Consider the following 12,896-nt stretch of genomic DNA (forward strand, 5'->3'; position numbering starts at 1 on the left):
AAAGAGGCAGGAGCTGCCCAGTTAGTTATTTTGGTGGAGCTTTGTATTTGCCACTGGGATTAGGGCTGAAACTATCAGGGACTAGCAGATACTTGCCCTTCAGGCACTGTTACTCTTTCTTCTCAACAACAGGTTTGGAGACAATGACCCCTTAGAACGTGGGGGTGAACCCAAAAAAAGTTAATGAAATCATAGAATCTGAGAGCACAGGACGAGGTCATTCAGTACTTGTGCTGGCTCATTATTCATGCTATATGGTTAGTCCCACTCCCCCCACTCTTTCCCCTTACTCCTGCAAATTTGACCTTTTCAAGTATTTATCAATTCCCTTTTGAAAGTTACTTTTGAATGTGGACACGGGACAACTGGGATTTAGATGAGGTGACAAGGAGCAGCAATCAGAGCACATCTTGGGAAATTGCAGGCCAGAGCAGTTTGGACTACATCAGAGTCATAGAGTCATAGAGTTATACAGCACAGAAACAGGCCCATCGGCCATCCAGCACCCAGCTATTCTAATCCCATTTTCCAGCACTTGGCCCATAGCCTAGTCTGCTACGGCGTTTCAAGTGCTCATCTAAATACTTCCTAAATGTTGTGAGGGTTCCTGCCTCAACCACCTCTTCAGGCAGTGTATTCCAGATTCCAACCACCCTCTGGGTGAAAAAAAATTGTCCTCAAATCTCCCCTAAACCTCCTGCCCCTTACCCTAAATCTATGCCCCCTGGTTCTTGATCCCTCCACTAAGCGAAAAAGTTTCTTCCTATCTAACCTATCAATACCCCTCATAATTTTGTACACCTCAATCATGTCCCCCCTCAGCCTTCTCTGCTCTAAGGAAAACAACCCAGCCTTTTCAGTCTCTCTTCATAGCTGAAATGCTCCAGTCCAGGCAACATCCTGGTGAATCTCTTCTGCACCCTCTCCAGTGCAATCACATCCTTCCTATAGTGTGATGCCCAGAACTGTACACAGTACTCCAGCTGTGGCCTAACTAGCATTTTATACAGCTCCATCATAACCTCCCTGCTCTTATATTCTATGCCTCAGCTAATAAAGGCAAACATTCTAGAAGCATAAACTACAGCGGGAGTGTCTCTTGTAAAAACATGACAATTTATCAGATATTACACCAAACAAAACTGACGCTTATTGAGAGACCAGCTCCTCTCCCACACAATGTCACCTTTCTATGATTTATGCTGGTCCCCACCCCTTTAACTGGTCATTCATAGCCTGTTTCTGACCAGTTTTTCTGGCTACAGTTCTTTGTTTCCTATCTGGAGAAGATTTCTGTATTTTCTGTTCTGTGAACGACGAATCATAAAACATATCTTTTCAAAGGCTTTGTTAAAAATTCTCTGTGGGTAATTACCTATCCCCCAACACTCACAATGCCAGAACTTACATTGCTTATGTTTAGTTTAGTTTAGAGATACAGCACTGAAACAGGCCCTTCGGCCCACCGAGTCTGTGCCGACCATCAACCACCCATTTATACTAATCCTACACTAATCCCATATTCCTACCACATCCCCACCTGTCCCTATATTTCCCTACCACCTACCTATACTAGGGGCAATTTATAATGGCCAATTAACCTATCAACCTGCAAGTCTTTGGCATGTGGGAGGAAACCGGAGCACCCGGAGGAAACCCACGCAGACACAGGGAGAACTTGCAAACTCCACACAGGCAGTACCCAGAATTGAACCCGGGTCGCTGGAGCTGTGAGGCTGCGGTGCTAACCACTGCGCCACTGTGCCGCCCCTTATGTGCCCACTTTTGTAACACAATACGCTCTGGGACATTCCTGTCATGTTTCACAGGCAGGACACTCAACAACTGTATATGATTGTAAGACCCCCACCCCCTCCCCCTCCCTGACCCCCTGTGGTTGTGGGTCTCCCCCTGAAATTGTAAGTGTGTTCTGTGAATGTAAGTGTGTTCTGTGAGTGTGTTGTGTGACTGTGAGTTTGTTGTGTGACTGTGAGTGTGTTGTGTGACTGTGAGTGTGTTTTGTGACTGTGTGTGTGTTTTGTGACTGTGCGTGTGTTGTGTGACTGTGCGTGTGTTGTGTGACTGTGCGTGTGTTTTGTGACTGTGCGTGTGTTGTATGACTGTGAGTGTGTTTTGTGATTGTGAGTGTGTTTTGTGACTGCGTGTGTTGTGTGACTGTGAGTGTGTTTTGTGATTGTGAGTGTGTTGTGTGGCTGAGTTTGTTGTGTGACTGAGTTTGTTGTGTGACTGTGCGTGTGTTTTGTGACTGAGTGTGTTTGTGACTGTGAGTGTTTTTTGTGATTGTGAGTGTGTTGTGTGACTGAGTGTGTTGTGTGACTGAGTTTGTTGTGTGACTGAGTTTGTTGTGTGACTGAGTTTGTTGTGTGACTGTGCGTGTGTTTTGTGACTGAGTGTGTTTGTGACTGTGAGTGTGTTTTGTGATTGTGAGTGTGTTGTGTGACTGAGTTTGTTGTGTGACTGAGTTTGTTGTGTGACTGTGATGGTGTTCAGGTTTAGTTAGACAAGGAGAAACTGTTCCCATTAACTGATGATACAAGGACTAGGGGATACAGATTGAAGGTTTTGGGCAAGAGATGCAGGGGAAATGGTGAGGAAGAACTTTTTTACACAGTGAGTGGTAATGACCTGGAACTCGCTGCCTACGAGGGTGATGGAAGTGGAGACGATCAATGATTTCATAAGGAAATTGTATGGACACTTGAGGAAAATGAACTTGCAGCACTACAGGGATAGAGTGGGAACATGGGAATGATTGGATTGCTCTATAGAGAGCCAGCATGGATTTGATGGTCGAATGGCCTCCTTCTGGTGCTGTTATTGACTCTATTTGAATAGGTTTTAATATATTTTTGTCTTTTGATACAGATGGGGGTAAAATAACAGAGTCCCTAAAGAATCCCATAGCCTGATAACCTGGGCTGACTGTCACCAGTGAAAACATTCTCATGAGTAAATTTGAGTCTAATGTGAAATATTAACAGACTGTCAATGAGCCCTTTAATTTCTCACAGGGTTTAGGATATGATCTAAAGCCCTCAGCCCGATTACTAGCTTCTATATCACTCTAAATCTGAAGTATCTCTTATTCTGTAACATTTCATGTCCTGATATTCCAATGGGTAAAATTTGATTCTTTAATAAGAACAGAAAATGCTGGAAATACTCAGCAGGTCTGGCAGCATCTGTGGAGCGAGAAGCAGAGTTAATGTTTCAGATCGATAACCTTACGTCAGAACTGTAATTTGTCTTTTGTCATTTAATCTCTTTTGCTTTCCACCCAATCACAGACCTTTCCTTTTTTTCTTTATCCCATCACCTCCTTCCCTGCCTCTGTACTTGCTTAAAACCTCTCACTTACATCCTACATTTCTAACTTTTTACAGTTCTGACAAATGGTCATCGACCTGAAACATTTGGCAGAATCTTAAGTCCTTTGAAAAATTTGTTGGGTTGGGACCATTTCCGGGTCCCTACACTGCACAGGTCAGAGGTCAGAGGCAAGCTGACAGTTCGAATCTTCCGAGAGGCGGCCAATTAACAGGCTGCCTTGGCATTCGCTGGTGGACAAGTTAGCGGAATGGGAGGCCCCAGTAGGAGACCTGAAGCTCTGGCCGCTTGGCAGTCCCACTGGGAGAGGTGGGCACTGCTGAGGCAGGCAGGGGAGCCTCAAAATGGAGGCAGTCTCTGAAGCATCTTGAAAATTTAAAAATAAAGAATGACAACAGCTGTCAGGGCCATCAATGTGGAGGGGGAGCCCGCACGGGTTTGCTTGTGACCCCAGCTATGGGCTTCTCATCCCAGTAGCTCTGTAATTGAGGGTTTGAGAGGAGGCTCTGATGACCCCAGGACCTGCCACTAGGAGGCCACCTCCAGGTCCTACTGGGTTCCTCAGTGGGAGGCCAAGCTTTCGGATCTTGGGAAGATGCTGGCGGGTTCTGGAAATGTCACTTAAGTGCGGCCTTTATTGCCCTAATTGGCAGGTTACCAGTTCCCGTGGCAGCCGGTTCCAGCAAGATCAAACAGGAATGTTTCAGAGCTGCCCTGACGCCCAACTTTGAAAAACTACTCCCCACCCTCCCTGCCCTCAAATCCACCTCCGCTGCTCTGAAAAGATTCCGCCCATTAACTCTGTTTCTCTGTCCACTGATGCTGAGTATTTCCAGCACTTTCTGTTTTATTTCGGATTTCCAGCATCCACAGACACTGGAGGCTTGTGAGATGTATAGTTATTGTTTAAAAATAAACTGCTTTAGATAAAACATTGCAGCAAAAACTGAGTTAAGTGTAATAATCAAGAGATTATGGAGTAGATTTTGACTTTGCAGTAATGTCAATTTGGTGAGAGTGAACCAACAGTTTTACATCTCTCCACATTTTGTTTTCTCATGGGCTCAATGGAAATAATTACCAATTTTTGCACAGTCGCAGAAAGTCGAGATCTGTTCTTTTAAGTGCAGCTAATGTCATTTCCAATTGTGTAACTGTTCTTTTTTGCTTTTTTCTTTCCAACATGCCATGAAGTACAAACATAAAACAACACTGCTACAACCTACAACAGTTAAGTATTCTTTACTCTTGCTACTTTTTTTTTCCAAAAATATACTTTCTTCATAAAAATCTTTTAAAAATGCATTACAAAACAGTTCGAAATAGCACCAAGTTGACATTCCAAAAAGTGCAAAGGAAATCAGTTTTCTTCGATACACGAGTGAGTTGCCTCACAACCCTTCCATTGGGGGGGACCTTACACAGTGGTCTTTCCCCATTGAGCCTTTGTAGCGGCTGCCCCCAGCTTTAGTGCGTCCCTCAGCACATAGTCCTGGACCTTGGAATGTGCCAGTCTGCAACAATCGGTCGTGGACAACTCTTTGCGCTGGAAGACCGGCAAGTTTCGGCCAGACCAAAGAGTGTCTTTCACTGAGTCGATAGTCCTCCAGCAGCAGTTGATGTTTTTCTCGGTGTGCATCCCTGGGAACAGCCCGTAGAGCACAGACTCCTGTGTTAAAGAGCTGCTTGGGATGAACCTCGACAAAAACCACTGCATCTCTTTCCACACCTGCTTTGCAAAGACACATTCCAGAAGGAGGTGGGCAACCGTCTCTTCCCCACCACAGCCACCTCAAGGGCAGCGTGCGAGTCTCCGGGCATGCAGGAAGGATCTGATGGGAAGGGCCCTTCTCACCACCAGCCAAGCTTGGTGTTTGTTTGAAATTTCTGGTGATGAGGCATTCTGCCAAATGACTTTGGCAGTCTGCTCGTGCAACTATCCGACCGGATCCGCCATCTCCTTTTCCAGTAGGGCCTTGAGGACATTCCGTGCAGACCACTGCCTGATGGATTGGTGGTCAAAGTTGTTTTCCCGCAGAAACTTTCCCACGAAGGACAGGTGGTACTGCACGGTCCAACTGGATGGAGCGTTCCGCAGCAATGTGACCAGGCCCATCCTTCGCAACACCGGGACAGATAGAACCTCAGCACATAGTGACACTTGGAGTTTGCGTACTGGAGATCTACGCACAGCTTGTTGCAGCCATGACTCTTGCTCCAAACTGTTTAGGGGTCATTTAGCACAGGCTAAGCTGTCACCTGGAACCTTGTTAGACAGAAACATGAGTCACAGAATCCCCCTTTCGGTCATGTGGGGCTGCCTCTAAGCTGTGCTTCTGTCTTGTGAATCAGCATAGGGATGGAGATTTCATAGTTACCCCTCCTGTGTCGTTCTTGCATGGAAATCTGTCTGTTAGGATTATTACTAAAAGAAAATTGTGTTCCACCTCACTCTGCTGAACAATTTGAAAGGTTTTTCCGTCCTGTTTGATACTGTGGTCCAGAACACAGGATGTATGAATGTCCAATCAATGTAATAAACGGATGACAGGCTTAACATTTCAGATCGTCACCTCTATTGTCACAATTGCTTCTGATACAAGGTCGCCGATCTGGGACGTTAACTCTGTTTCTCTCTCCACAGATGCTGCCAGACCTGCTGAGTATTTCCAGTACTTTCTGTTTTTATTTCAGATTTCCAGCATCCACATTATTTTGCTTTTTGTAATAAATAATGCCTTGGATTTCCTGCTGAAATTGGCAGTAGGATGCTTTTTAAGTAATTTCTGCAAGTTTCCTGCCCAACAGCCTGATCGACAGGCTGTCTGTTGGGCCAGAAAACCTTGCAAAGAATCACAAAGTACCTACAGCACAGAAACAGGCCATTCGGCCCAACTGGTCTATGCTAGTGTTTATGCTCCACATGAGCCTCCTCCCATCTCTCTTTATTTCACTCAATCAGCTTATCCTGCTATTCCTTTCTCCATCATGTGTTTATCTAGCTACCTCTTAAATGTATCTATATTATTTGCCTTAACCACTCCCTGTGATAGCAAGTTCCACATTCTCACCACTCTCTGGGTAAAGAAGTTTCTCCTGAATTCCCGATTGGATTTATTAGTGACTGTCTTATATTTATTGCCCCTAGTTCTGGTCTTCCCTACGGGTGAAAGCATCTTCTTTGTGTCCACCCTATCAAATCCTTTCATAATCTTAAAGACCTCTATTCTGTCACCCCTAGAGAAAAGAGCCCCAGTCTGTTCAATCTTTCTTGATAGGTATAACCTCTCACTTCTGTTGTAATTCTATTAGATTTTTTTCACTCCTTTTCCCATGCCTTTATATGGGCATATCCTGGACAAAATCACAAATGCAACAGTCCTGTCAAAGGCAGAGTTCCCAAGTGTGTTGGCAGTAATCAAACAGAGGCAGCTTTGGTGGATCGGACACCTCCACAGGATGGATGACAGTCGCATGCCCAAAGAGCTTCTGTATGGCAGGGGCCAGATGACCAGTGGGGCGCCCAAAGCTCCGCTTCAAGGATGTTTGCAAGTGTGACATGAAGGCCCTAAATGTCGACTATTGCACCTGGGAGTCACTAGCTGGTGAAAGAGGGAAATGACAACACATCCTGTGGACTGGTGTCCACTACCATGATGACCAGTTGCTACAGCAGCTTGGCAACAGGCGACAGTGTCAAAAACAATAACTCACAGCGTCACTTGGCAGCTTCACATGTGGCACTTGTGGCAGAACCTGCCTCTCAAGGATTGGCCTTCACAGCCATCAGCAAAGGTGCAGCAAGAGACGACACCCCACCGAAATGGATTGTTTGCTGCATGTCCATCATCTTTCATCGATGGAAGGATGCTGACCATATCCTTTTTTATAATATGTAGATCAGAACTGTTCACAGTACTCCCAAAGTCTAACCAAACTTCTATATGAGTTTAATATGCCTTTTCTGCTTTTCCATTCTAACCCTCTAGAAATGAACACTAGTGTTTCTTGCTTTTTTATGGCCTTATTAAACTGCATTGTTACTTTAGTGATTTGTAACCCCAGATCCACCTGTTCCCCTACATTTAGACGTTTATTTTTCAAGCAGTGTGTGCCCTCTTCCTACCAAAACATGCTACCTCACCCTTTTCTTTATTGAAGTTCCTTTCCCAATTACACACCCATTCTGCAAGTTTATTATTGTCCTCCTGTATTTGGTTGCAGTCCTCCTCTGTATTAGCTACACCCCTAATTTGGTGTCATCTGTAAATTTTGAAATAGTACTTCCAATTGCAGAGTCTAAATTGTTGATGTAAATGGGGAGTAACAGTTCCAGCACTGATTCTTATGGAACATCACTTCCACTATTTGCCAATCTGAGTAACTAGTGTTAACCGCAACTCTCTGTTTTCTGTTATCGATCTCAGTTTGAATATACTCATCAACTGAGCATTCGCAGCTCCCTGGAGCAGAGAATTCCAAAGAGTCATATCTTCTGAGTATAGAAATTTCTCCTAATCTCAATCCTAAATGATCGACCCCTTATCCTGAGAATGTTATCCCTACTTCTGAACTTTCCAACCAGGGAAAACAGCCTGTTAAGTAATGACCGTGCCAAGCCTCTAAGAATAAGTCTATAATGTGGTACTTTATCAATCGCCTTTTGAAAGTCCGTATATATGTCAACCGTACCACCCTCTCTGTAACTCATCAAACAGCTCAATCAAGTTAGTCAAACACGATTTGCCTTTAACAAATCCATGCTGACTTTCATTTATTAACCATACTTTTCCAAGTGCTGGTTAGTTTTGTCCAGGATTATTGTCTCTAAAATTTTCCCCCTCACCGATGTCAGGCTGACTGGCCTGCAGTTGCTTTGTTTATCTTTCTCCCCCTTTTTTGAACAGGGGTGTAAGAGGGTGTAACAGGGGTGTAAGAGGGTGTAACAGGGGCGTAAGAGGGGTGTAAGAGGGTGTAACAGGGGTGTAAGAGGGGAGTAACAGGGGTGTAAGAGGGGTGTAAGAGGGGAGTAACAGGGGTGTAAGAGGGGTGTAAGAGGGGTGTAACAGGGTGTAACAGGGGTGTAAGAGGGTGTAACAGGGGCGTAAGAGGGGTGTAAGAGGGTGTAACAGGGGTGTAAGAGGGGAGTAACAGGGGTGTAAGAGGGGTGTAAGAGGGGTGTAACAGGGGTGTAAGAGGGGTGTAAGAGGGGTGTAAGAGGGTGTAACAGGGGTGTAAGAGGGGTGTAAGAGGGTGTAACAGGGGTGTAAGAGGGGTGTAAGAGGGTGTAACAGGGGTGTAAGAGGGGTGTAAGAGGGTGTAAGAGGGGTGTAAGAGGGTGTAACGGGGTGTAAGAGGGGTGTAAGAGGGGAGTAACAGGGGTGTAAGAGGGGTGTAAGAGGGTGTAACAGGGGTGTAAGAGGGGTGTAAGGGGGTGTAAGAGGGGTGTCCTATCTCCTTTACTGTGACATCGGCAGCATCCTCTTCTTGAATGAATACAAATGAAAAGTATTTATTTAGTATCTCAGCCGTGCCCGCTACTGTTGCAAGATCTCCTATTTGGTCCCTAATCAGCCCCACCCTTCCTTTGACTACCCTTGACTTTTCAGTTCCCTTTTATTTAATCTATTCGCATATGCTCCCTTTATCCCTCTGAAAGGCCGAGTGGGGTCCCCCTCACCTTTTCAGCCCAGCACCGGGAGAATCGCCGGTGTGACTAACTCCAGCCCAGTACTCCAGGTGTGTTCTTACCAAAACCCTGTACAATTGTAGCAAGACTTTCTTGTACTTCAGTCGCCTTGCAATGAAGGCCAACATGCCATTTTCCTTCCTAATTGCTAAATGTACCTGCATGCTAACTTTCTGTAAAAGCAAAATACTGCGGATGCTGGAAATCTGAAATAAAAACAAGAAATGCTGGAATCACTCAGCAGGTCTGGCAGCATCTGTGGAAAGAGAAGCAGAGTTAACGTTTCGGGTCACTGACCCGCAACGTTAACTCTGCTTCTCTTTCCACAGCCCTCAGAACATCAACATTTACAGGTTTCATGCCTTTTAAAAACCTTTGTGCTGCCTCCTCATTTGAACTATTGCAATGTTCGGCCAAGCACGACCTGCCCTGCTGGCTGACTGAATGCTCAACGGGGGCTCACCTTTTCAGCTAGCTCTGGTTTCAGCTAGCTCGTGTTTCAGCTAGCTCGTGTTTCAGCTAACATGTGTTTCAGCTAGCTCACCTTTCAGCTAGCTCACGTTTCAGCTAGCACGCGTTTCAGCTAACATGCATTTCAGCTAGCTTGCATTTCAGCTGGCTCGCATTTCAGCTAGCTCACGTTTCAGCTAGCTCGCGTTTCAGCTATCTCACATTTCAGCTAGCTTGCATTTCAGCTAGCTCACGTTTCAGCTAGCACGTGTTTCAGCTAGCACATGTTTCAGCTAGCTCGCATTTCAGCTAGCATGTGTTTCAGCTATCTCACATTTCAGCTAGCTTGCGTTTCAGCTAGCTTGCGTTTCAGCTAGCTCGCGTTTCAGTTAGCTCGCGTTTCAGTTAGCTCGCGTTTCAGCTAACATGCGTTTCAGCTAGCTCACCTTTCAGCTAGCTCGTGTTTCAGCTAGCTCACCTTTCAGCTAGCTCGCGTTTCAGCTAGCATGCGTTTCAGCTGGCATGCATTTTAGCTAGCACGCATTTCACCTAGCTCATGTTTCAGCTAGCTCGTGTTTCAGCTAACATGCATTTCAGCTAGCTCGCATTTCAGCTGGCACGCATTTCCGCTAGCTTGCATTTCAGCTAGCTCGCATTTCAGCTATCATGCGTTTCAGCTAGCTCGCGTTTCAGCTAGCTCGTGTTTCAGCTATCTCACATTTCAGCTATCTCACGTTTCAGCTAGCTCGAATTTCAGCTAGCATGTGTTTCAGCTATCTCACATTTCAGCTAGCTCGCGTTTCAGCTAGCACACGTTTCAGCTAGCACGTGTTTCAGCTAGCACATGTTTCAGCTAGCTCGCATTTCAGCTAGCATGTGTTTCAGCTATCTCACATTTCAGCTAGCTTGCGTTTCAGCTAGCTCGCGTTTCAGCTAGCTCGCGTTTCAGTTAGCTCGCGTTTCAGCTAACATGCGTTTCAGCTAGCTCACCTTTCAGCTAGCTCGTGTTTCAGCTAGCTCACCTTTCAGCTAGCTCGCGTTTCAGCTAGCATGCGTTTCAGCTGGCATGCATTTTAGCTAGCACGCATTTTACCTAGCTCATGTTTCAGCTAGCTCGCATTTCAGCTGGCACGCATTTCAGCTAGCTCGCATTTCAGCTATCATCAGCTAGCTCGCGTTTCAGCTAGCTCGCGTTTCAGCTAGCTCGTGTTTCAGCTATCTCACATTTCAGCTAGCTCGCATTTCAGCTAGGATGTGTTTCAGCTATCTCACATTTCAGCTAGCTCGCGTTTCAGCTAGCACACGTTTCAGCTAGCACGTGTTTCAGCTAGCACATGTTTCAGCTAGCTCGCATTTCAGCTAGCATGTGTTTCAGCTATCTCACATTTCAGCTAGCTTGCGTTTCAGCTAGCTCGCGTTTCAGCTAGCTCGCGTTTCAGTTAGCTCGCGTTTCAGCTAACATGCGTTTCAGCTAGCTCACCTTTCAGCTAGCTCGTGTTTCAGCTAGCTCACCTTTCAGCTAGCTCGCGTTTCAGCTAGCATGCGTTTCAGCTGGCATGCATTTTAGCTAGCACGCATTTTACCTAGCTCATGTTTCAGCTAGCTCGCATTTCAGCTGGCACGCATTTCAGCTAGCTCGCATTTCAGCTATCATGCTTTTCAGCTAGCTCACGTTTCAGCTAGCTCGTGTTTCAGCTATCTCACATTTCAGCTAGCTCGCATTTCAGCTAGGATGTGTTTCAGCTATCTCACATTTCAGCTATCTCACATTTCAGCTAGCTCGCATTTCAGCTAGCTCGTGTTTCAGCTATCTCACATTTCAGCTAGCTCGCATTTCAGCTAGGATGTGTTTCAGCTATCTCACATTTCAGCTAGCTCGCATTTCAGCTAGGATGTGTTTCAGCTAGCACGCATTTCAGCTAGCATGTGTTTCAGCTATCTCATATTTCAGCTAGCTCGCGTTTCAGCTAGCTTGCGTTTCAGCTAGCACGTGTTTCAGCTAGCACATGTTTCAGCTATCATGTGTTTCAGCTATCTCACATTTCAGCTAGCTTGCATTTCAGCTAGCTCGCGTTTCAGCTCACTCGCATTTCAGCTCACTCGCATTTCAGTTAGCTCGCGTTTCAGCTTGCAAGTGTTTCCGCTAGCACGTGTTTCAGCTAGCATGTGTTTCAGCTAGCTCACATTTCAGCTAGCTTGCGTTTCAGCTAGCTCACGTTTCAGTTATCTCACCTTTCAGCTAGCTCGTGTTTCAGCTAGCTCGCGTTTCAGCTAGCTCGCGTTTCAGCTAGCTCACCTTTCAGCTAGCTCGTGTTTCAGCCAGCTTACGTTTCAGCTAGCTCGTGTTTCAGCTAACATGTGCTTCAGCTAGCTCACCTTTCAGCTAGCTCGCGTTTCAGCTAGCATGCGTTTTAGCTAACACGCATTTCAGCTAGCTCATGTTTCAGCTAGCTCGCGTTTCAGCTAACATGCATTTCAGCTAGCTCGCATTTCAGCTGGCACGCATTTCAGCTGGCTTGCGTTTCAGCTAGCTCGCATTTCAGCTAGCATGTGTTTCAGCTAACACGCATTTCAGCTAGCTCATGTTTCAGCTAGCTCGCGTTTCAGCTAACATGCATTTCAGCTAGCTCGCATTTCAGCTGGCACGCATTTCAGCTGGCTTGCGTTTCAGCTATCTCACATTTCAGCTATCTCACATTTCAGCTAGCTCGCGTTTCAGCTAGCTCGCGTTTCAGCTAGCACGTGTTTCAGCTAGCTCACGTTTCAGCTAGCACGTGTTTCAGCTAGCATGTGTTTCAGCTATCTCACATTTCAGCTAGCTCGCGTTTCAGCTAGCTCACGTTTTAGCTAGCTCACGTTTCAGCTAGCATGTGTTTCAGCTAGCTCACGTTTTAGCTAGCTCACGTTTCAGCTAGCATGTGTTTCAGCCAGCTTGCATTTCAGCTAGCACGTGTTTCAGCTAGCACGTGTTTCAGCTAGCACGCGTTTCAGCTAGCATGCGTTTCAGCTAGCATGCGTTTCAGCTAGCATGTGTTTCAGCTAGCACGTGTTTCAGCTAGCTCGCATTTCAGCTAGCAGGCGTTTCAGCTAGCTTGTGTTTCAGCTAGCTTACGTTTCAGCTAGCTTGCATTTCAGCTAGCTCGCATTTCAGCTATCATGCTTTTCAGCTAGCTCGCGTTTCAGCTAGCTCGTGTTTCAGCTATCTCACATTTCAGCTAGCTCGCATTTCAGCTAGGATGTGTTTCAGCTATCTCACATTTCAGCTAGCTCGCGTTTCAGCTAGCACACGTTTCAGCTAGCACGTGTTTCAGCTAGCACATGTTTCAGCTAGCTCGCATTTCAGCTAGCATGTGTTTCAGCTATCTCACATTTCAGCTAGCTTGCGTTTCAGCTAGCTCACGTTTCAGCT

General features: G+C 45.9%; 1 protein-coding gene across 2 annotated transcripts in view; it reads left to right on the top strand.

Moving 5' to 3' along the window:
• Nucleotides 1-12,896, top strand: part of LOC137361537 (clathrin light chain A-like) — a 93,797-nt gene that overhangs the window by 63,635 nt on the left and 17,266 nt on the right. The window contains exon 5 of one of the 2 annotated variants that reach the window (XM_068026358.1): nucleotides 4,543-4,578. The exons of the other annotated variant lie outside the window; for it this stretch is intronic. Coding sequence (XP_067882459.1) covers nucleotides 4,543-4,578 — 36 coding nt within the window. The remainder of the gene's footprint in view (nucleotides 1-4,542; nucleotides 4,579-12,896) is intronic. 2 annotated transcript variants of the gene reach the window in all.

This window comes from Heterodontus francisci, chromosome 1, assembly GCF_036365525.1.
Source record: "Heterodontus francisci isolate sHetFra1 chromosome 1, sHetFra1.hap1, whole genome shotgun sequence".
Lineage (NCBI taxonomy): Eukaryota > Metazoa > Chordata > Chondrichthyes > Heterodontiformes > Heterodontidae > Heterodontus > Heterodontus francisci.